A 24,550-nucleotide genomic window follows, 5' to 3' on the forward strand; every position below is an offset into this window, starting at 1 on the left:
AGAGAGAGAGAGAGAGAGAGAGAGAGAGAGAGAGAGATTAATGAATTAATGTATTGTTTCTATTTACTCTCAATGATTGTAATGTAGGCCTATTAATGAATTAGTGTAGGTCCCTATAAATTAATTAATACATGTTCACTGTATTGAATTAGTACATGTTAACCATATGTTATGCTTTGGCAATACATTTCCTTTTTGTCATGCCAATAAAGCCCATTGAATTGAATTGAACAGAAATGAAAGAGAGTAACAACGTGGAGTATGGAAATAAAGAGAACCCCATGGCTTGTCCCTGAACTGAAGGCTAGAACTTGCTGAACTTTTATTTTGAAAATTGACATCCATGTTGGAAAATTCGCTAGTTCTCGATGCTGGATAACTTTCGGTGAAACGCATGGCTTGTGCTGCTGAAGAGGATTTATTTGAAAACATTTTTCTGGCTGATGACCGGTATGTGCTTAATTTTGCGTTGGAATTTCAATATTTTGTGATTTTCACGTGTCCAAGTCATAACCTACGCTTTGCCGATTAGCGTAACGCGTGAAGTTGCTCACCTGCTGATGATGAATGTGTGATACATTGCCGTTTGTGACGACCATCAAATATAACCAAGTGTTTTGCATAGTAGGCCTAGGCTATGCATTCATTTAAAACCAACAATCCGTACAGAGCTCTGGAACTGGAACTTCGTCTTACAGCGTCAGAAAAGCTGCTTTTAACCGACACTGCAAGCCAAGGTTTCTATATGTTGTGGTCGTTTTGTTTGCAATGATGAGGGAGTGATCAGCATTCGGTTTCATCACGTTATAATCAAAGACATCTGATATGATCGGAGATATGAACCTTTATCGTAGCGTTTTCATGAGATGAAGCGTGGTTTGTTTGACTTCCGCAGAGCAATCCGATTCGTCATCACGTGACTGATGATGATCTGAAACGTCACTAAAAGAAAATCAATCAATCAACCAATCAGTCACAGGCTTTATACCTCTTCTACTTGAACATACTTTGTTTAATTCAATATAACCAGGTCCAAGGTATAGGCCTACCTTATTTTTTCATTTAAGTACTTAATGTGGCAAATATTCTAACTTTTCTCTATTATTCACTTCTCTTTTTTATTCATTTTGGTATGCATATTGACACCTTAAAATTGAAAGGTGGTTACCTATTTTTGATGGTTCTACTTTTGACCGTTTATGATATCCCTGTTACTTTGAGGATAGTTAACACAAAGAGGATCCCTCCCTTGCTTTATGTGATCCCTCACAACAGTGTTCTATGTTCCCTGGTATTTCATTGTGCTCTTTTAACACTAGAGGTTTACGAAATGACTTAAAACGAAAAGCTATTTTTCTTTATGCTAAAGGGCAAAATTCTGATTTCTGTTTTATTCAAGAGTCCCATGCTAGTCCCAATGATGCGAAATTCTGGAAATCACAATGGGGTGATGATATAATCTTTTCCTATGGTTCCATACACTCAGCAGGGGTTTTGATTTTAAAACATAGATTTCAGGGGAAAATAATTGAATCCATTGTTGATCTTGAAGGTCACTACATTTTTCTTGTGGTCTCTCTAGATGACTCTCTCTTTCTTCTTGGCAATGTATATGGCTACAACTCCTCCAAGAAAAACAAATCTTTCTTTAATAAGATAGAAACTCAAGTCAAACATATTTACAGCAAATACCCCAACATTCTGGTAATTCTGGGCGGAGACTTTAATGAAACTATATCTAACTATGTTGATCGCTTTCCTACTAGATCTTCTCAAAAAACATCTCCTATTTCTGGTTTGATGTTTCGTTTGGGACTACTAGATATATGGAGAAATAGAAACCCCACCACTACTCAGTTCACCTGGTCAAATAAGTCAGGGTCACTAAAATCAAGACTAGACTACTGGTTAATTTCATGTTCTTTGTCTCCATATGTCTCTAAGTGTGAGATCCTACCTTCTCCATTTACAGACCATAAATGTATTGTGGTTAAATTAGCTGATGATAATGTTCAGCATGGAAAATTCACTGCATATTGGAAGCTGAATTCTTCACTCCTTGAAGATGAGGCATTAGTGGAAGCCATTAACTCCATGATAAGTTCCTATTTCAGTAAAGCTGTTAATGAAAACAAATTCTGCAGCAACTGGGAACTTCTCAAATTTGAGATTCAATCTACTTTTAGAAAAGCTGGTGCTAAAAATGCTAAACAAAACAAATCAGAAGAGGCAACCGTTATTAATAGGATAGTAAATTTATCTTGTCTTCCCTATGATAAATTAAACGACAACCAGAAAGCTGAATTAGTGGAAATGCAACATAAACTAGATGACATTTACACTTGTAAAGCTAAGGGTGCTTTTATACGTTCTAGAAGGCAATGGCTTGAGGATGGAGAAAAGAATACCAGATATTTTTTTAACTTAGAAAAGCAGCGCTCCCAATACAACACTATAAACCAATTAATGTCAAATGGTGCTGTTTTGACATCTCATAGTGATATATCTAATACATGTAAAGATTTCTACCAAAACCTTTACCTTACTCCATTTTCACAAATTGAAAGCTGATGACTTCTTTAACTCCCTTCTCTCTAACAACTTAGCCACTTTATCTGAAGCTTGACAAAACTGTATGTGACTCAGTCATCCTACCCAAGGATATAACAGAAGCAATTAACCGGCTTAAAATTAAATAAATCACCTGGTAATGATGGCCTAAATGCTGAGTTTTTAACAAGAAATTTTCTAAAGTGCTTGTGCCACTCCTGCATAAAGTGTATTTAGAATGTTTAGATAATGGGGTTCTCCCCCCTTCCATGAATCAAAGTATAATTACCTTACTACCAAAACCCCACAAAGATCATCTCCATTTAGAGAATTGGAGACCAATTAGTTTACTAAACAACGATTACAAAATCCTGGCAAGCATACTTGCCAAAAGATTAAAAAGTGTGCTTAATAGCATAATAGATGAATGTCAGTCAGGTTTTGTGAAAGAAAGGTTAATATCAAATAATATTAGACTAGTGCTTGACCTTATTGACTATGCCGACCTCTCCTCTGATGAAGGTTTTCTTTTTTTTCTAGATTTTTACAAAGCTTTTGATACTGTTGAACATCCCTTCATTTTTAAAGCTCTGCAAGTGTTTGGTTTTGGTAAAGAATTTGTCAATGCTATAAAAACGCTGTATAAAAAACAGTAATGCTTCCATTAAATTAAAAAATGGTACAACGTCAAGATTTGACATAAAACGGGGAATTCGACAAGGTTGTCCTTTATCTCCTTTCCTTTTTCTTTTGCCTATGCAGTTATTGGCCACTCACATTAAATGCAGTTAAAATAGAGGGAATCTCTATTGCTGATCAATCACAATTAATCAGTCCAATTAGCAGATGACACCACCCTGTTTTTTTAAAAATGGAGATCAGTTTTCCACTATCTTTAAAAACCAAAGAAACTTTCTCAGAAGCCTCAGGCTTTGACCCTTAATCTTTCTAAATTGTGAACTGTTTGCTCTGAAACCTTCAGTAATTGTTTCTATAAGGCAATATCCCAGTGAAAAGTGAATTAAAATATTTGGGTATAACTATATGCAGGGATCAAAAAAGAAGAACACTATTAAATTTTGACCCTCTCATTCCAATAATAAAAAGAAAACTTAATTCATGGTTACAACGGGATTTATCCATCACTGGAAGAGTCTTACTCGCAAAAACTGAAGCCTTATCCAGAGTGATTTATCCAGCAATGGTCCTAGATGTCCCACAAGACTTTTGCCAGAAACTAGACAGATTAATAGTAGATTTTGTATGGAGATCTAGATCTCACTTAATTAAAAAGAATGTTATGATGGCTGATCACTCGTCAGGTGGTTTCAATCTCATTGACTTTTCTTTGCTTAACAACTCTTTTAAAGTAAAATGAGCAAAGCTACTCCTTAAAGATCCTGCTAACATGTGGAATTGTATCCCTAACCACATTTTTAAATCTGTGGGAGGTTTTAGTTTTCTTACTCGATGAAATTACAGCATATCCAAGCTTCCTTTGGCCCTAGCAAACTTCCACAAGCAAATACTTTCCTGCTGGTCTACAATCACAATTTCTCACCACACATATATTCTAAATGGAATAATAAGGATATCACTTACAAGAACAAAACTTTATTTTACCAGTCTTGGCTGGACAAGAATATCATCTTGGTTTCACAACTATTTGATGAGAATAGTGTATTATTTACATATAGAGACTTTATGGACAAGTTTTCTTTTCCTGTACCACCTAAAGAGTATGCAATAATCTTTGATGCTATACCATCTGGTTATCAGGTTTTCTTCTTCTTGACACCTGTCCTAAAGGTCTTTGTCAGTCTCCGCCAGACTTTAATCCCTCTTCTCTCTTTATTGATGGTAAGCTGTTTATCAGCAATGAGTTCTCTAACAAAAAAATAAGATCTACCCTGTTGACACATAATAGTTCCACCCCTGCTTGTGTTAGTTACTGGAATAATAAATTTGAAAATATCAATTGGTTAAGATTTTGGTCACTCAGGAAACAATTTATGATCACAAATAAAGTAGCTGAAGTCTCTCTCAAGATTATACATAGATGTTACCCTTGTAACCAAAGGCTGTCAATATTCTCCCCCATTTCTCCTGATTGTTCTTTCTGTCTCTCTCACCCTGAAACTGTGGAACATTTATTCTGGAGCTGTAACTACTCAAAAGTGTTCTGGTTCTTTTTGACTGACTTTATTAAAGAATGTATTGACAAGGACTTTACACTGACCATGGAGGTCATGTATTTTGGTGCTCCAGAGGACACAAACAATACCACACAACGGGACTATCTTATCAATCTATTTCTTTTTTTAGCAAAATTTTTTATTCACAAATGTAAAATCCAAAAAAGAAAACCTTTATTTTTCATTTTTAAGAAGGACTTAAAACAGTACCTATCTTCAATTCATCATTCAATGTGCCCTAATGCAATTAATACACGTTTAAAATGTACAATGTATAACATCCGTAATCATCTCTAGTTTGTTCTTATATGTTTGTGTGTCTTTATACTTCCACAATATTTAATGAAAATCCTACTACATTTAGTGGATGTATAGCTGTTATTTGTAAACTTGAATCTTTTTTTGTATCAGATCCTTTTTTCAATTAAAAAAAAAAAAAATAAAAAAAAAAGTCAAAAAAGTAAAGCACTGTAAAAAAAAAAAAAAAAAAAAAAAACCAATCAGTCACAAAACCTGCATAATAGATGAATGTCAGTCAGGTTTTGTGAAAGAAAGGTTAATATCAAATAATATTAGACTAGTGCTTGACCTTATTGACTATGCCGACCTCTCCTCTGATGAAGGTTTTCTTTTTTTTCTAGATTTTTACAAAGCTTTTGATACAGTTGAACATCCCTTCATTTTTAAAGCTCTGCAAGTGTTTGGTTTTGGTAAAGAATTTGTCAATGCTATAAAAACGCTGTATAAAAACAGTAATGCTTCCATTAAATTAAAAAATGGTACTACGTCAAGATTTGACATAAAACGGGGAATTCGACAAGGTTGTCCTTTATCTCCTTTCCTTTTTCTTTTGCCTATGCAGTTAGTGGCCACTCACATTAAATGCAGTAAAATAAAGGGAATCTCTATTGCTGATCAATCACTATTAATCAGTCAATTAGCAGATGACACCACCTTGTTTTAAAAAAATGGAGATCAGGTTCCACTATCTTTAAAAACCATAGAAACTTTCTCAGAAGCCTCAGGCTTGACCCTTAATCTTTCTAAATGTGAACTGTTTGCTCTGAAACCTTCAGTAATTGTTTCTATAAGCAATATCCCAGTGAAAAATGAATTAAAATATTTGGGTATAACTATATGCAGGGATCAAAAAAGAAGAACACTATTAAATTTTGACCCTCTCATTCCAATAATAAAAAGAAAACTTAATTTATGGTTACAACGGGATTTATCCATCACTGGAAGAGTCTTACTTGCAAAAACTGAAGCCTTATCCCGAGTGATTTATCCAGCTATGGTCCTAGATGTCCCACAAGACTTTTGCCAGAAACTAGACAGATTAATAGTAGATTTTGTATGGAGATCTAGATCTCACTTAATTAAAAAGAATGTTATGATGGCTGATCACTCGTCAGGTGGTTTCAATCTCATTGACTTTTCTTTGCTTAACAACTCTTTAAAGTAAAATGAGCAAAGTTATTCCTTAAAGATCCTTCTAACATTTGGAATTGTATCCCTAACCACATTTTTAAATCTGTGGGAGGTTTTAGTTTTCTTACTCGATGTAATTACAGCATATCCAAGCTTCCTTTGGCCCTAGCAAACTTCCACAAGCAAATACTTTCCTGCTGGTCTACAATCACAATTTCTCATCACACATATATTCTATATGGAATAATAAGGATATCACTTACAAGAACAAAACTTAATTTTACCAGTCTTGGCTGGACAAGAATATCATCTTGATTTCACAACTATTTGATGAGAATAGTGTATTAATTACACATAGAGACTTTATGGATACGTTTTCTTTTCCTGTACCACCTAAAGAATATATCTTTGATTCTATACCATCTGGTATCAGGTTTCTTCTTGACACCTGTCCTAAAGGTCTTTGTCAGTCTCCGCCAGACTTTAATCCCTCTTCTCTCTTTATTGATGGTAAGCTGTTTATCAGCAATGAGTTCTCTAACAAAAAAATAAGATCTATCCTGTTGACACATAGTAGTTCCACCCCTGCTTGTGTTAGTTAAGGTAAGCGTACCCATTAAGCCCATGTACCCTTTAAGCCCACTTTCAACTTTGAGGTCAATTTAAAGAAAGGGAAAAGGTGGATTTTGTTTGTTCATCACCCTATCCAATTAAAGGGTTTAGTAACTGACAAAATGTTTTTTATTGCAAATAAATAAAAAAAATTATCGTTGCGTAATCCCTGTCAAAGTGAATCCAGTCTCAGGATTACTGACAAAACTTTGCTGTTTTGGGACATGTCAGAAATCGTAGAATTTCAGCTAGTTTAAGTCAAATGTTTTGAAAATACTTTCATATTTAGTGAACTAAGAGGTAAATGTAATGATTTTTATATATAAACGTCCAGTGTTTTGCCAAATTATAGCATTTCCCTTCAAATGGAAAGATGTGTTTTATGAGCGAGCAAACGCCGATATTCTCTTGATACAACCACACACCATCTTTATCTTACTCTGCCGTAAGACTTAAGGTGGTTAGGTATGAATTCTAAGCATATTCCAGTTTGTTTGGCATTGATCTTGAAAGAAATGCATCATAAAATGTTTTGTGGAGCTGATTATTTCCATAAAATAGCTTTTTGTATAGGCGGGCTTAATGGGTACTAGGTGGGCTTAAATGGTACAGCCCATTGAAATGCATGCAAGCTGGCATGCATGCTAACCAAAAATGTCTTTGAGGGACATAAAAAAGTGCTGTACAATCTCAAGTTGTTGGTTAAAAAGGCGTAATGTAATGAACTAACAATAATCAATAAGAAAAAATAAATTTCTCTGTTTGGATGAAGAATTTTATGAAGTATATGAAGTAAGAGATGCCGTAATATTTAATTAGGTTTTATGCATTATTTTTTTAGCAAATCTTACATTTTTGGTCTGAAACCATTTATGCCATGTAGGCTACACTGTTTAAACTCAATTCACACACCTCACCAGGTATTTTGATAGAGAAATAACTATATGAGCTTATTTGGAAGACAAGTGGGCTTAAATGGTACCAATGGTTCCATTTAAGCCCATTCAGACTTTTCACTTTTCTCGTAAAAAATCTTCATATTGTACTTTGAAATATTCATCAACTCAGTGACAAACATTGAGAAGAGAGGTAAATCTTACTATTTAACAAATTATTTCACAAAAAATGTATGTGAAGATGATTGAAAAATAAAGAAATTTAGATTTTGGTGGGCTTAATGGGTACGCTTACCTTACTGGAATAATAATTTTGAAAATATCAATTGGTTAAGATTTTGGTCACTCAGGAAACAATTTATGATCACAAATAAAGTAGCTGAAGTCTCTCTCAAGATTATACATAGATGTTACCCTTGTAACCATAGGCTGTCAATATTCTCCCCCATTTCTCCTGATTGTTCTTTCTGTCTCTCTCACCCTGAAACTGTGGAACATTTATTCTGGAGCTGTAACTACTCAAAAGTGTTCTGGTTCTTTTTGACTGACTTTATTAAAGAATGTATTGACAAGGACTTTACACTGACCATGGAGGTCATGTATTTTGGTGCTCCAGAGGACACAAACACTACCACAAAACGGGACTATCTTATCAATCTATTTCTTTTTTTAGCTAAATTTTTTATTCACAAATGTAAAGTCCAAAAAAGAAAACCTTTCTTTTTCATTTTTAAGAAGGACTTAAAACAGTATCTATCTTCAATTCATCATTCAATGTGCCCTAATGCAATTAATACACGTTTAAAATGTGCAATGTATAACATCCGTAATCATCTCTAGTTTGTTCTTATATGTTTGTGTGTCTTTATACATCCACAATATTTAATGAAAATCCTACTACATTTAGTGGATGTATAGCTGTTATCTGTAAACTTGATTCTTTTTTTGTATCAGATCCTTTTTTCAATAATAATAATAAAAAAAACAATCAGTCAAAAATAATTATATAGCAGATCATCATACATAAATGTCATTCAGTGTACTAAAGAATAGAGGAAAGAGAGAGTGGGTCAAACTATATAGTGTTATATATAGTGTGTAACCAACTATTCACCAAAGGCGGATGAGAATAAAGCTGTTTTTAATTTCCCTTTTAAACAAGATTCTATTGGGGCAGTTCTAATTTGGATAGGAAGTTGGTTCAAGCATTTTGCAGCGTAATGACTAAATGCTATTTCACCCTGTTTAGACATGACCCTAGGCATAACCTTTCTGAAGACCTAAGACGTCTATTAGGATGATATTGCTCAAGCATAAGCTTATTTACAATATATTTAGGGCCTAAGCCATTCAGTGACTTATAAACTATCAGAAGAGTTTTAAACTCAATTCTAAATCTTACTGAAATAACATCTTATGAAATAACATTCATAGGCTAGGCTTCAGACATTTGTTCTACTTAATCTACTGTAGGATATTAACTGAAATGTGCCGTTCATCAGTGCCACAATCTACAATTGGCAATGCTATTTGTCTTAAAATATGAAATTAATTACATGCAATGTTGTTTTTATCTTGTTTACGACATGGTTTGATCCATTGTGGTCTCCTCTCTCCTAGACATCACGTTGAAGGATATCAGGAAGGTTTTGAAGAGGGCAAGCGGCAAGGATGGCAAGATGGCATGAACCACGGCAGGATGCATGGTGCCAAGTTATCAGCCGAGGCAAGGTTTTTTTTCATTTATATTTAATAATTTGTTTGTTTGTTTTTGGGCTTTTGTCTTCATTAGATAGGATAGTGAAGGTGGTGACTGGAAGTGTGTGTTTGAGAGAGAATGTAGAATTGTGAATTGACCTGATTCGAACCTGGATCACCATGGACACCTTGCCATTTATAGTACAGTGGTGCATAAGGTCTGTGCCTCAGTAGACCCCAGCCAAGGCAAGTTTCCTATCACTTATCACTTGCGTCACAACACCCACAACTGCCATGTCAGTCATGACCTGTGGGTTGTCCGCTGCAGTGTAGTACGTCATTGAACTGACCTGGTTGTCCAACCACTTCTCCTTTGTACTCTGAGGACGTGTGAGGTCAGGGATGGGTAAAGATACAGTTACGTGTATTTTGAATACAAATATAAAATATTCAGCAAAAATGTTACAAATAAGATACAAAATACATAACTGTAACAGTATCTAATATCGAAATACAATATTTTGTATTTTCAACAACACAAAATATACAACAAATACAACAAAAACCATTGTGTACAAAAACTTCCAATTTGACTTACACAATGAAATTAATTGAACAATTAAATTCTGAGAAATTAAATGATGATTAGAAAACAAACAAAAGCTCAAACAAGAAAGAAAGAGGCCCTGCTGTAGGCCAAGTAAGTATGTATGGCCTTTATCATCCCAGTGGGGAAATTCATGTGTTGCTTGCAGCGGTATCATACATACGTGCAACTTGTGCAAAAATACTGACGATGACATACAAACACAAGACCAAGTTGAATAATACTATATAAGGGAGATATACTCTAGGCTGTGTCATCATAACAAATTTTTCAAACAGCTTCGCATTCCAACGTTGGCGATGGGGCCGGTTTATGAGGCCTGCAAATGAGAACATCTCTCAACTGGTCACCCTTCACTCTTGACTCAATTTGTCTGAATTAACATGTCAGTAAGATGTAACATGCCATAAGAATAGCAATAATTTCTGTGACAAAGTAGAGATACAAGTGCTTTTTAAAAAAAAGTGCACTATAGGATGGTGGCCAGAGTAGGTTGCAACTATACTGGTAGGCTCTATGAGTGCATTCCAATATGCAACCTTGCTTCCTCCACTTGTGCTTGTGGCCTCGCCCCGCCTCCTGGCCCATCCTCCGTGGAGAAAACAATTAAGTTTCCCAGCTGTCAGCCTAGCCACAACAACTTTTAGGGGACTGTTTTTCATTCACCATCCCAATTGCAAATGAGACAAAGACTTTACAATTGAGCTTTTGTGAGATATTTAAATGTAATGCTGTTGTCAGTGATGTCATCCCGTCATATTACTTCCTGGTACGAGGCCACAAGCAGAAGTGGAGGAAGCAAGGTTGCATATTGGAACGCACTTTGGCTACAGCTAGTTTTAAAACAATATGCACAGGTAATATCTCAATTCTACACAAAAGGCCCTAAATGGCAAACTGAAAGCAAGTTTGAATGACATGGGGAAAACATTAACACCTCATTAAGGAATGAATTAAATGATTAGCCAATCACCTTGAACCAAATTGAACTTCCTGTGCAGTCGAGGCTTAAGAAATCCAAGCATGTGCCTCCGATTCAGCTAGGGGCATTCATATACTTTTTAACCTACAGCACCATCTTGTGTTCATGTTGTCTAATAACATTCTTTAGAACAAAGTATTTGTATTTGTAGTTTTGTGAAATACACAAAATACTGGAGGAAAGTATTTTGATACAAAATACAAATACATGTAATTCACTTACATTTTGAAATACAAAATACTATTTTGTATTTTTATTTCATGTATTTCAATTAGATGTAATGGCAATACTGCCCATCCCTGTGTGAGGTCTCAGATATACAGTGCCTTCAAAAAGTCTACACACCCCTCCGGAAATGTCAGGTTTTTGTGATGTAAAAAATGACAGATGACAGACAGACAAATTAATTCACAGCTTTTTCCACCTTCAATCTAAACTATTAACCTGTACAATGCAATTGAGAAACAAGCATGAAGCTTTAAAGGGAAAACTTCAATTAACATGGTTGCATAAATATACACACCCTTAAATTAATATTTAGTTGCAGCACCTTTGGGCTTGTCTGGCCTCAATCTTATTCTAGTGAAGCCATGCTTTTGTAGACTTAGGCGTGTGCTTGGAGAAATTGTCGTTCTGAAAGATTAGTTCCTCTTCATCTTCACCTTTCTACCAGGGGGGCGACGGTTTTGTGCCACTACCACAGCCCCTGTCGAAATTTTCACAATTCCCTCCTCCCTAATGAAGGCTCCAGTTACATCTGAAGAAAAACAGCACAAAAGAACAATGCTGCCACCACCATACTTCATGTTAGGTATGGTGTTATTGCGGTGATGTTTTGCGCCAAACATACCCTTTTGAATTATGACCAAAAAGTTCAATCTTGGTGAGGTAAATTTAGCAAAAAATACTTCTGTAATCTCCCAAATGCATGTGGGAAGATGTGTTATGGTCAGGTGAAACTGAGGTTGAACATTTTGGACATAATTCCAAAGGGTATTTTTGGCACAAAACATCACCGCAATAACACCATACCTAATGTGAAGTATGGTGGTGGCAGCATTGTTCTTTTGTGCTGTTTTTCTTCAGCTGTAACTGGGGCCTTCATTAGGGAGGAGGGAATTATGAAAATTTCCACAGCAGGGGCCGTGGTAGTGGCACAAAATCTTCGGCCCCCTGGTTTAAAGGTGAAGATGCAGAGGAACTAATCTTTCAGAACGACAATTTCTCCAAGCACACGCCTAAATCTACAAAAGAATGGCTTCACCAGGATAATATTGAGGTTTTGGAATGGCCTAGACAAGCCAAGGGTGCTGCAACTAAGCATTAATTTAAGGGTGTGTATATTTATGCAACCATGTTAATTGAAGTTTTTTATTTTCTATTGTTTACATTTAAAGCTTTATGCTTGTTTCTCAATTGCATTGTACAGGTTAATAGTTTAGATCAGCCTGATCTCCAAAAATTCTGTGCTCCTGGACACGGATGTTAAGGACACGAAATCCGTGTCCAGGAGCACGGATTTTGCCAAAATTCCGTGCTCCTGGACACGGAATTGTTTTCCGTGCTCCTGGACACAGAATTGTTTTCCGTGATGGGCACACGGAAGTAGCCTGGCGACGCCATCCTATGTACTTCGTCCAAAGATTTTGGCTCCGCACATCGTCTGGCAAAAGCCTCGAGCTCGGTTCTCTCAGTATTTCGCCAATCAGAAAACAGTTGAGAGTGGTGACGTAGAACTCACCCACGAGCTCCGTTACTGATTGGTTAAGGTAACTATATTCACACTTTCGTTTTGTTATTTGTATGCTTTTGCGACGCTATAACGTAACAGGCATGCTAATAAAGCTCAATATGGGTTTTAATTTGAGTTTGGAACTTCAATTAATTTAAATGATAGAGTAAGATCAGACCATCTCCCATCGTCCACGGAGACGGATTCCTCATGGCTTTTGGCAGAATGATTGACGGAGTCAACAGTCGGCTATTCGCCCAGGCTAACACGGAAGTGCTTTCTATAGGCTATTACCACAGCTCTGTGTTAACTCTAGGTTTAGGCATTTGGTATGTATTTTCTAATGATGAACAAAATAATGCAATAGCAATTTAAGTTGTGCCCTGACCAAAACATTGCCTAACTGTAACCTGTCATTAAAGACATATTTTTGAGAAATACCTTTTCCAGTTGGTTGCTAGGCTATCAAATTCATATAATGAATGAAAGAAAACTAGCTGTGCCCAGACCAAAACAATCCCTAACCCTAACCTGTCAGTAAGAAATGTTTTTTTTTTTAGAAAAAATATTTGAAATGAGAAAAATCCTGAGAAAATACAAGACTGTGGAAACCTAGAACTGTGGGAGTATAGAGAGAGCACTTCTGTGTGTCCATCACGGAAAATAATTTTGTGTCCAGGAGCACGGAATTTTGGCAAAATCCGTGCTCCTGGACACGGATTTTGTGTCCTTAACATCCGTGTCCAGGAGCACGGAATTTTTGGAGATCATGTTGTTTAGATTGAAGGTGGGAAAAGCTGTGAATTTATTTGTCTTTCTGACATTTTTTTACATCATAAAAACCTGACATTTAAAGAGAGGTGTGTAGACGTTTTGTAGGCACTGTACATTGCATTGCATTATTCACACTCCCAATCCCAACCATTTCCCCTCTATTGGTATGGGAATGAAACTCGCAAACAAGACCCTTCTCGAACCATTGGGCTACAGCTACCCGTCCCCAATACAGTACATCTGTCCAGTGTGAAGAATAGAAAACAGTGGTCCTGTTCAAGGAACAAAAAAGGAACTCAGATGATATATTGAGCCAGATATATTGAACCTGGAATCGAACTTGAGTTGGCCGCATAGCCACGGTAGGGCCCAGACTGGCCATTCTGATGTATGCTTTTCGCAAACCATCTGATGATGACGCCAGCTCTCTGACACATGCACATTGCTGCCCCCACACAGAACACCGTCTCTCTCATTCACTCATTAGCAGTAGCCTCTCACATGCATCCCCCCTTACACCTTAGTTCTACATACTCCACATTCATCCCACTCCCCCCACTCCCTATCACCCTCTCCCACTTGACCCTATGCACACACACGCACACCTACACACACACCGAGTGCGTTGCAATAGGCGGCACATTTCCAAAGAGCCCTATCTCACGCATTTCGTGAAGTATTCACGAAAAACATAACTTCAATTTTCGTGGTGCACGTTATTTCCCGTTTTCATTCGCTGCCTATTCATTTGAATTGCCCGACTGCTGCTATGGTTATCGAAGCGTCTGCAAGGGCGGGGAGGGGGTGCTGACAGAACACTGCTGATACACTCCTTACGCCTTATGTCATACGACCCTAAACCTAAACCTAAACCTAACCCTAACCTTAACCCTAAACCTAAACCTAACCCTAACCCTAACCCTAACCTTAACCCTAATTAACCCTAAACCTAACCCTAACCTTAACCCTAACCTTAACCCTAAATCTAACCCTAAACCTAAATTGCTTGTTTGAAATGTTTGATTACCCTGTGACGGCACCGAAAGGGCGTCAAACTAGTGAGTCGCTAGGCAGCAGTCGGGCAATTCAAATGAATAGGCAGCGTTTCGTTGCCCAACCACGAAAAACGGGCAATAACGTGAATGCACCACGAAAATTGAAGTTGTGTTTTTCGTGAATACTTCACGAAATGAGTGAGATACGGTTGTTCCAAAGGAATATTTTACCCCACAAGGCCATACATTAAGGGTCAAATAAAATAGTTTTCAAATGACTTCTGATTGTATGTAATGGAAGCACCTACTTGCCTGCAAAATAATCAAATTAACATTTAGCAGACAATTTTATCAAAGAATCCAATAAAACAGGACATAAAACGACTCACGGTGTGTGGGTTAAGTAGATTTTACGTAAGGGTTAACGTTCGGCGAGAAGGTCGCTACCGTGGAATAGCAGCACGACAGAGAGAATCTTTAGACCCCGACGCGGAGCGGAGGGATCTTGTTCTCTCTGAAGTGCTGCTATTCCACAAAGCGACCGACTCGCCGAAAGTTAACCCGCTTATTATATGGATATACTTAAATGATTCACACGTGGCGGGGACATTTCTGTAGGCCTATTTAATGTGAACATGGCCGTAGTTACATTTGAGGTTACCGAGGTCCGGACCTCGCTCATTTCGTCCGAGATTTTTTTTTTTTTAACGCCAAATATGCCCAAATTAATCAAACACACAAAACTCAAAACCTCTGTGAAACGTGCTTTGCAAATAGTGATTAGTGGTCTATGAGTTCTATTTTGCCTTTGTGTTCTGTTTGTGCAAGTGATTCATTAATAGAGAGATAGCAGCCTACACAGTAACGCACCATCAGGAACGTGGCCATTAAGCCTGCCCACGCTGCGCTTGGGCGCTTGAGACGTCTCCTATAAAGCCAAGCGTTTCAAAACAGTGGCCCAATAGGTGGATGTCTTTCACAACTTTGTGAAACCGTTTTAACTGAGTCATTATTTGAAAGAACCAGCCATTGGGTTCTACTTGTAAATCGGAAGGTCTGTAATAAGCGACAGAAAAGGACATAAAAGGAAGTCACCAGAGCGTCTTCAGATGTGGATTTTTACCTGCTTATTTGGTCAAGTGACAAGATTAACTTTCGAGTTGTCACGACTTCTTCAGAGTCAATCACAGTAAAATGTCCTCATCTGAAGATGTTCTGGTGTCCTCTGTTTGCACTACTAGGCTTATATTTTTTTCCCATGCAATGAACAAGCGCGCCTTGCGCGCGAGTGGTGCGAGTCGTGGAAGAGAACGCAATTCAGACATCAAACAAGCTTGCTTGAGACACAGGTCGCCAACATGGATGCACAGTTTTAAAACAGTAGCATAGGCATATGCATAAGGAGTTATGAGTAGGCTATCGTATGTTGGCATTTGATAACTAAGTCACTATCTGTCATAAGCCGTCATTTGGTTTTAGATAGGCTAGTGGAAAAAAAGACCGACTGACGCCATCAGCTGCATAAAATAACCAATAAACATTCAAACTTAAGCTGAGCTAAAAGCAGGCTGTCAGATCAAAATAATTTGATTGTAAATTGGAGGGGTTATTATTGCCTGTGTTGATAGACTTTCGTCTTTCGCTTTTGCGTGTACAGAAATACTACTAAAAAAATAATAATAATAACAAGCGTGCAGGCGATGCGAGGAAAAGAATGTTCAGCTGACAAGACGTTAGTTTTACATAGGCATATAACAGGCAGCAGGCTCCACAACAACCACGCCACAGTCCTAACTTGTTGCCTATGTCAACTTCAAGAAATCATTTGGTAAGTGAAAATAGGCTACTGTTTTTTTTTGTTTTTGCTGTACTACCGTTAAAATAGTATCCAAATGAAGAAACATATTCGTGTAGCTCGTGGGACTGTCTACCGACTTCAACGGATATTTTGACTCATTTGGCCACTTTGTCATTAGCCTATGCCCATAGCCTACTTTAAGATGGTAGATTAATAATCATATTGACTTTATTGTATTAGGTCAGTGTTTCTCAACTTTTTTTATGCGAGGCACCCATTGAATTCATTAAAAAAATGAAGGCACCCCAAACTAACAAGCCGTAACAGGGCATCGCATCCGATAGTAGACTAACACATTTGGAGACATCACACAACCTAGGCTAGCCTACGTTTGAAGTTGCAGCTTTCTGTGACCTAATATTGTGCGTAAATGGCAGATGAAAGATTCCAGACTAAGTAGGCTATTCATTTTTAAATTCAGACAAATATGTATTATAGCCTGACATCATTTATTTATCAGCCACATTTCCGTGGCACCCCAGGGTGCAGCACCCTGGTTGAGAAACACTGGATTAGGCTATGGGTTTAAATTGGAGGGACCTTTAGATATGAATGTGTTTAAAGTTTCATGTTAATTTTGATATACCCATTCCACAGAAAACGAGTCACAGAGAGCAGGGCAAACATGTCCAAGAGATTAAAACAAAACACCATGGATGCATATAAATATATGTATTATACATAAACATGTAGGCCTATAAAAATGTACTTTTTTAACAAATATATTTTTAAAAATTAAAAAATTTCGGCGCGCGCTGCGTGCGCGCATTTTGGACCTCGGTTAACCCAACTTGCTGGCTACGGCCATGAATGTGAACTATTATAGTTTTTAATGTCAAAGGATTGTTGCTGCGCAAAACAAAACAGTGCAGTTGTGGAACACCGCTAGGCAACAGCTAGGTAGCCAGGACAACAGGTGTTGTCTATCACAGCAGCTGATTAGAGTCTTGTTGAAAAGTCGCTTTAGCAGTGAAAAGTTGCCATTGACAGCGGTCTGTTATAGACCAACCCGTCCGTTATCGAAAAATAACAGACGTGCGAACGTTGGGGAGCCCCGTTGAAATGAATGGAGCATTCGACCGATGACGTCGCACCATATAATAAAGTCAGAATAACCATGTCGTTGTAACCCTTTTGGTGTCACCCTTACAGCTCTCATTCTACAGTGGCTTCGTGACGACGTGGAGATTTCTTCTTCAGGCTGATCCTAATCCTAAAGCAAGGTAAGGGGGGGGATGGGCCATCGTAGACTGTGTACACATCAGTTATGCATTGCACTTTATATCGCCCCAATGCTCACAGGGTCTCAGGTTTGAATAAAGTAGCTCAGGACATGTGGTCACTACCCCATCTCTCTCTCTCTCTCTCTCTCTCTCTCTCTCTCTTTCTCTTTCTCTTTCTCTTTCTCTCTCTCTCTCTCTCTCTCTCTCTCTCTCTCTCTCTTACTTACTTTGTTTACTAGTTTGTGTGACTCTTTTGTATAGGAAACAGCTGAAGCTGCTGGAGACGCTGAGTGAAATGACCCAGGCCTTCCCCATTGAGGACCCGCAGAGCCCGAACTTTGAAGAGGACATGGAGAAGATACGGGCTAAATTTAGACAGGTTTGAGCACCTCCGTTTGAATTTTAGAGGCATGATTATTTATGTTTTCATTTTGAGCAAATGAAGATGGTGGGTTAAAAGAGAAGAGAAGGAGAGGAGTCGCCTGTCTCAAAGCCAGTGAAACCTTCAGAAGGAGAGGAGTCACCTTTCTCTTCCTCCGAATACTTGTAGATCTCCCTATGCGACCGAGAGGGGTCACAGTTACCTGTCCGATTGCAAAAAAGTAACGACCCTCCGCATTTAGAAAAGAATGGCGTTTCCAAATTTTCAGTAGTAACGTGTTACACTACTTTTATCCGAACTAGCTACACTACTGTAACTTGTTACTTTGTACTTTGTAGCCCGTTACAGCCAACACTGGTTACACTATACATTAATGGTGTATGTGGGCTAACTGTAATACACATTTGGAATGATCTCGTGGGCCGAAGAAAGCAACTCCGTGGGCCAGGTTTGGCCCCCGAGCCAGAGATGAACACCCCTGCACTAAACAATACTGTTGAACATTTGATATAATGCGCTGATGAGTTGGGTAGTTATGTGTTACGTGACAGTTGATTGTGACATTTAATCGCCATTATTACTTTCTTATCAGTGTGATATGATTGTGGATATAGTTTGACCATGGTCCCTCCATTTGGTCTTCTACAGGTTTGCGCTGTACTGCACATCCCCACAGACTTCCATGGTTATATCAACAGCCCAGGACAGCTGTCATTCTGAATGGGACGTTGAAACACTAGGCTGGATGAACAGCAATCTTTAAGGACTGTGCAGCCGTATATGGTAAAAAGCAAAGAATGTTTTAGAAATGTAAATTTTGTATTTTAAATGCAATTTAATGCTTAATTTCGATTGATAATCAATCAGCCCAATACCATATGTTTCAAGAATAGAACTCGATGTGAGAGAATTTCATAGACAGGTTTTATGCCCATCACTAAGGGACTAATGGTCAGATCTGACATTTCAAGTGAACCACTCAAAGATTGTTTTGCATTATTGCCTCAACTGTAAATACAATAAATCTATCATTTTCTTAAAGTTTCATGAATTGAAGTTACTTTGTTTATGTAACGGCTCTATACTTTGTAGTCTTCAAGTTGACTATAAGAACTGAATTGGACTAACTTGACTCACCTACAGTAGATATCTCCTACATTGCCCTGGTACCTAATTCTACCAAACATTCTCCATTACAATAGCTGTGAGTCTGTTACTAGTCAACTGGTTGGTTGGGAATTGGTTATTGCATTTGGGAGAGTCACTCTTGCCCTGGACTGGTAATCTGGCACACAGGCAATTATCCAGTGGGCCGATGCTTCTCAGGGCACCAGCAAAACACCTGTGTACGTGTGTGCGTGTGTGCGTGTGCACGTGTGTACGTGTGTACGTGTGTGCGTGTGTGCGTGCGTGCGTGCGTGTGTGCGTGTGTGCGTGCGTGCGAGAGACGCAAGTGCACTGCTGAACAGTTCTCTGGCAGGACCAGCCACACTTGCCACATGCGCAGGGGTGCACATAACTGGTACGCAGGTGCGCATGCGCACCAAAAAATAGCAATGCGTACTGCCACCTTGGTCACTACAGCGCACTTGCGTACTGACTATCCCTCCTGAAAGATAAGAGAAAGAAAAAGAGACTGTTGATGTTGGTGAATGGTCAAACGTGTCCAAAAAGAAACAGACAACAGTAGCCTAATCAGTTTCTTTGGAGTTTCGCCAACAACAAAGAAAATTGAGTGAGATTGAAAAAAAAAAACTTTCCGAGAAGTGGCTTCAAGTGCCGTGGCTTTAGGCTAATGATGAGCGGGACAGAAATGTAGTGCCAGTCCCTTGAAATGCGGAATCGTTCCGTATGTGACAGTGGAATCATGCGTTCCGTGTTGAACAGGTAAGGGACGCGATGTGTCCCGTTTTCTCATGAATGCCTAAAAATAGACATGTCACTCATCAACTGTAGCCTAAATCTAACGACAGTCTGCGCGAGTGCGACCGAGTTGAGCTCCTGAGGCTCTCTCCTCCCTCCATCATTATGGAATTGTGCCGTCTGTTTCTGTTAACTCCGGAAAATGGACGCGCACCCCCGTCATTCTCATTGGCAACTCCGACGCATAGAAGTTATCTGAAAAAGCATGCATGCATGCGCGTGGCTTCTTAAATGCAAACAATTCCCGGCCAGCTCCACTTCTTACTTTCGTCAGCTTCCTCCCACCATATGGGACCACCATAACGGACACCGCTTACAAGTTTATTCCCCGTCTGTGCGTCAGTTACCAGGCATGACGGCGAAATCGGCAAAAACAGATGAAATTCAGACAATAATCACTTAACTTGAAGATGACATGTTGACCATTTGTAGGCTAATTAAGATTTAAAGAATACCAAACTAACACATTTTTTGATTAGGCTACCTTGCACCAGTTGCATTAGCCTTCAAACAACATGTGTCAACATTCGTGGTGATCATGTTTTATCCTCCGAAACTGCGGACAGTGGACTTTTTTTTTTTTTTTTTTTTTTTTTTTTTTAAACCGCGGATGAGGTGCGTACCAAAACATATTTGCTGGTGCGCATATGAGTAACGCCCTAAAAAAGTTATGTGCACCCCTGCACATGCCACCTCTTCCCACGGGAGGGCAGCATTATTCCAACAACTTATTATCCCCAAGTTCTAGAAAATACACACATACATTCAAATCACAATTAAAGACGGAGGTGTCAAAAATAAAAATAAAATTAAAAAAAGAAACACAGTTTCACCTCTGAACAGCCTTATTATTTCTTCCTGTCATAAATACATTTCCCATTGCTAATAAACAGGTTTGTCTTTGTGGCAATTAGCAGTAACATGAAAACCTGAATGGAAAAACAGAAGAAAAACATTTGCTTGTTCAGAAATTATTTGTAGAATAAACTATTTTTAACTAGGCCTACAGTTTTATGACAGATTCCACTGATTGCACCCAAGGTGATGTCAAAAACGTTAAGACTCCAACGCTTCTCATACTGACTGACTATATGCCAGGGCCATTCTCATAGGAAGCCCTTTTGCATCTCAATCTGGGTCAGCACAAATATATGTACAGTGAGGAGAATAAGTATTTGATCCCTTGCTGATTTTGTTGGTTTGACCACTTATAAAGACATGAGCATTCTATAATATTAATGATAAAATGTATTCTAATATAGAGAGACAGAATATCAAAAAGAAAATCCAATGACTTTGAAGAATATATTTTAACTGATTTGTATTCCATTGAGGAAAATAAGTATTTGACCCCTCTAGTCAAAGAAGACAAAATGACTTGGTGGCAAAGCCCTTGTTTTCTCATACAGAGGTCAGATGTTTCTTTCAATTAATGACAATGTTTGTGGATATATTAGAAAGGATTTTTGTCCGCTTTTCTTTGCAGATCATCTCTAAATCACTTAAGTTGTATGACTGTAGCTTGCCAAATGGGAGCTTCTGTTCCCTTCACAGGATTAGTGTAGGGTTAATGTTTGCAAACTGTCTAGGCCACTTCATGACCTTAATATGCTTCTGCTTGAGCTACTCCTTCGTTGCTTGGGCTGTATGTTATGGATTATCATCATATTGGGAGGCCAATCCATGACCCACCTTCAGTCTAGTGGTGGTGGGAAAGAGGTTGGCATGCAGCATTGTACGTTTACATGTCTCCTTCCATCCATTTCTTGACGATGTGAAGTTGTCCTGTGTCTTGGCCAGACAAACAACCTCAAAACATAATGTTACCTCTTTCATTGATGATGTTGGAGAAGGTGTTGTTCTTGGGATCATAGGCAGCATTTATCTTCCTCCAAACACATCGAGTTGTGTTAATGCCAAACAGTTTGATTTTGGTGTCATCTGATTCCAGCACCTCCCAATCATATCCTAATCCAGTTTGATGTTCATTGGCAAACCTCAGATGAGCCTGAACAGGTTTAATCTGAAGCCGGGGTACCATACATGCACTGCAAGATTTTAATCCGCTGTGGTATCAAGTGTTTCCAATAGTTTTCTTAGTGATTGAGGTCCCAGCTGCCTTGAGATCATTTCCTAGCTCCTCCCATACAGTTTTAAGGTGCTTTATCTCCTTTTTTCTGGTTATTAAATTCCCACAAGGTCAAATCTTGTATGGAACCAGAGACAGGCCTAAGATTGATGATTGATTATCATTTTGTATGTCCTAAAATTGGGAAGAAATTCACCAACAGTTTGCTCTTTAATATCCAGGAGCCCATTTCAGCCTTGTTGAGTTCTAAAATCTTGTCCCTGACATCCTTTGACAGCTTTTTGGTCTGTCCCATGTTGGCAAGTTTAGTTCGATTGATTGACTGATTCTATGGACTGATTCTGCAGATTCAATGTGTCTTTTGTGCAGGTTACTATTAACAGGTGTGTTCAATTCAGATAACAAGTTGATTGGAAGTGCCATTTGATCTGCGGGATCAGAACTCTTAATGGTTGGCAGGGGATCAAATACTTATTTCCCTCAATTAAATATAAATCAATTATTATCTTTAGAGTTAATTTCTGGATTTTCTTTTTGATATTCTGTCTCTCCATATTAGAATACATATTATCATTAACATTAAAGACTGATCATGTCTTTATTAGTGGGCAAACCAACAAAATCAGCAAGGGATCAAATACTTATTCTCCTCACTGTACATCCCAACCACTTGCCATACATAGAATAAACAATAATATATTTTTTTATGTCATAGGACAAGGCTATCGTGGAATTAATTTTGAAATTGGTTCATGAGATTATTATGTGATTTGTGTGATAATTTTTTTTTTTTTCTTGAAAATTAACAGTTTTTCATGACAGGGTTGTGGACTAGAAGGTGTAAAATCAAAGCATTAGCACTGGGAGAGTACAACTAGTCCTGTGTCACGGAAATAAGAGTTTGTTTAAGACACTAGATTAAAGGACGGATTAAACTCGTCGAAAAAACAAGGCTTTCAGCAAGTTGTGAGTAAACATTTCAGATTTCCTGGGCAACATAATTTCCTGGTAGTCAGTGCAATGTGTAGTGCAATACTAGACATAGACATCGTTTCAATTAACTTGATCAGGTACATCAGGGGTGTCAAACTCAAACTGATCTAGGGCCAAAATCTAGAACAATGTTGTGGGCCAAACTGAATATTGATATTTAAAAAAAATTGTGCACACATGCCTGCTGTGTTGATTTTCATTTACTTACAGCATGATTATTTGGCACCTTGATCAGTTTTGCTGTCCATCTGAGTTCCACACTGTGAGCCGTGTGTGAATATCCAGGAGCAAACAACAATCCAACTGACCTCTTCAGTGTCCTGCTGCTAAATGAGTGAATGTATTCTCATGTAAGGTTTTAGAATTGTCTCCATGGACACATCATACAGTTCTAATGACCTCCTAGTATGTGACAGACAAGTGACCACAGTGGATTCCAGTGGCTGCCTAACATGCATCTGTTCAAGAGTCCTTTGCGGAGTCTATATTGCTGTACAAAGGCAAAGTGCAGTGACTACATATTTTTGTCAAACTGGACAATATCCAACCTGATACAGATGCTTTTAAGTCAGTTATGTCAGTTTCAATGTTGCCATTTTCCACTTGGAAGTCAGGTGTTGTAAATTATTGGCCTATCACCTTGTTACAGCTATCAGGAACTTACACAGAGGCAATGTGCAGTAACTACACTGCCCTACAAAGGCAAAATACAGTAACTAAAGGTGTAAATGCTGGGCTTGTTTTTGCCTTCATGTTTGGATGGTTCTTCTGACTCTCCATATATATAATATACCAGTCCATCATTAAGGCTGTGCAAGTAAGTGCTATTGTTGTGTGACAGCCATCAGAAAAGTCAGTCTTGTGTCCTCATGTTGAAGTTGAGTTAAAAAATTTATGCTTACCTAGATGAAAATGCTGTGTTGATTTTCATTTACTTACAGCATGATGATTATTTGGCACCTTGATCAGTTTTGCTGTCCATCTGAGTTCCACACTGTGAGCCGTGTGTGAATATCCAGGAGCAAACAACGATCCAACTGACCTCTTCAGTGTCCTGCTGCTAAATAACTATCTGTATACTCAGGTGGGGTTTTAGAATCATCTCCATGGACACCTCATACAGCGCTAATGACATCATAGTATGTGACAGACAAGTGACCTCATTGGAATGCAGTGGCAGCTTAACATGCATCTGTTCAAAAGACTATCACCCTAAGGTGAATCTGGCTTGAATCCTTTGCGAAGCCTATACTGCAAAGTACATGCAAAGACAAAACGCAGTGACGTATTTTGACAAACTGGACAATATCCAACCTAATACCAATGCTTTGAAGGCATATGATTTCTGTCAGTACAGTAGGTCTACAAACGTTTGTACATAGAAATGTGCCTGTCAGTAGATGTGTAGTTTGATCAGCAGAATTTGATCAGAAAGGCAGTGGAAATTAGGTCAATAAAAATACAGTCTTACAGTCTACAGTCCGTTGAGCGTGCCACTGCAGAAACGATGATGATCCATAACATACATTGTCAGTCTTACCTACTTTGAGTGCCACTGAAACACAGACTGGTGAGAGAGTGGTTACACTGACATATTCTCATGAAAGCTA

General features: G+C 38.2%; 1 protein-coding gene across 1 annotated transcript; it reads left to right on the top strand.

Moving 5' to 3' along the window:
• The first annotated feature begins 296 nt into the window (after positions 1 to 296).
• On the top strand, positions 297 to 18,976 carry lto1 (LTO1 maturation factor of ABCE1). The gene is made up of 5 exons (XM_063188510.1): positions 297 to 450; positions 9,305 to 9,410; positions 17,483 to 17,553; positions 17,815 to 17,932; positions 18,584 to 18,976. Exons 1-5 carry the CDS (start codon positions 395 to 397, stop codon positions 18,653 to 18,655), a joined length of 423 nt encoding a protein of 140 aa, XP_063044580.1. The 5' UTR covers positions 297 to 394; the 3' UTR covers positions 18,656 to 18,976.
• The last annotated feature ends 5,574 nt before the right edge of the window (positions 18,977 to 24,550 follow it).

The sequence above is a fragment of the Engraulis encrasicolus genome, chromosome 22 (assembly GCF_034702125.1).
Source record: "Engraulis encrasicolus isolate BLACKSEA-1 chromosome 22, IST_EnEncr_1.0, whole genome shotgun sequence".
Lineage (NCBI taxonomy): Eukaryota > Metazoa > Chordata > Actinopteri > Clupeiformes > Engraulidae > Engraulis > Engraulis encrasicolus.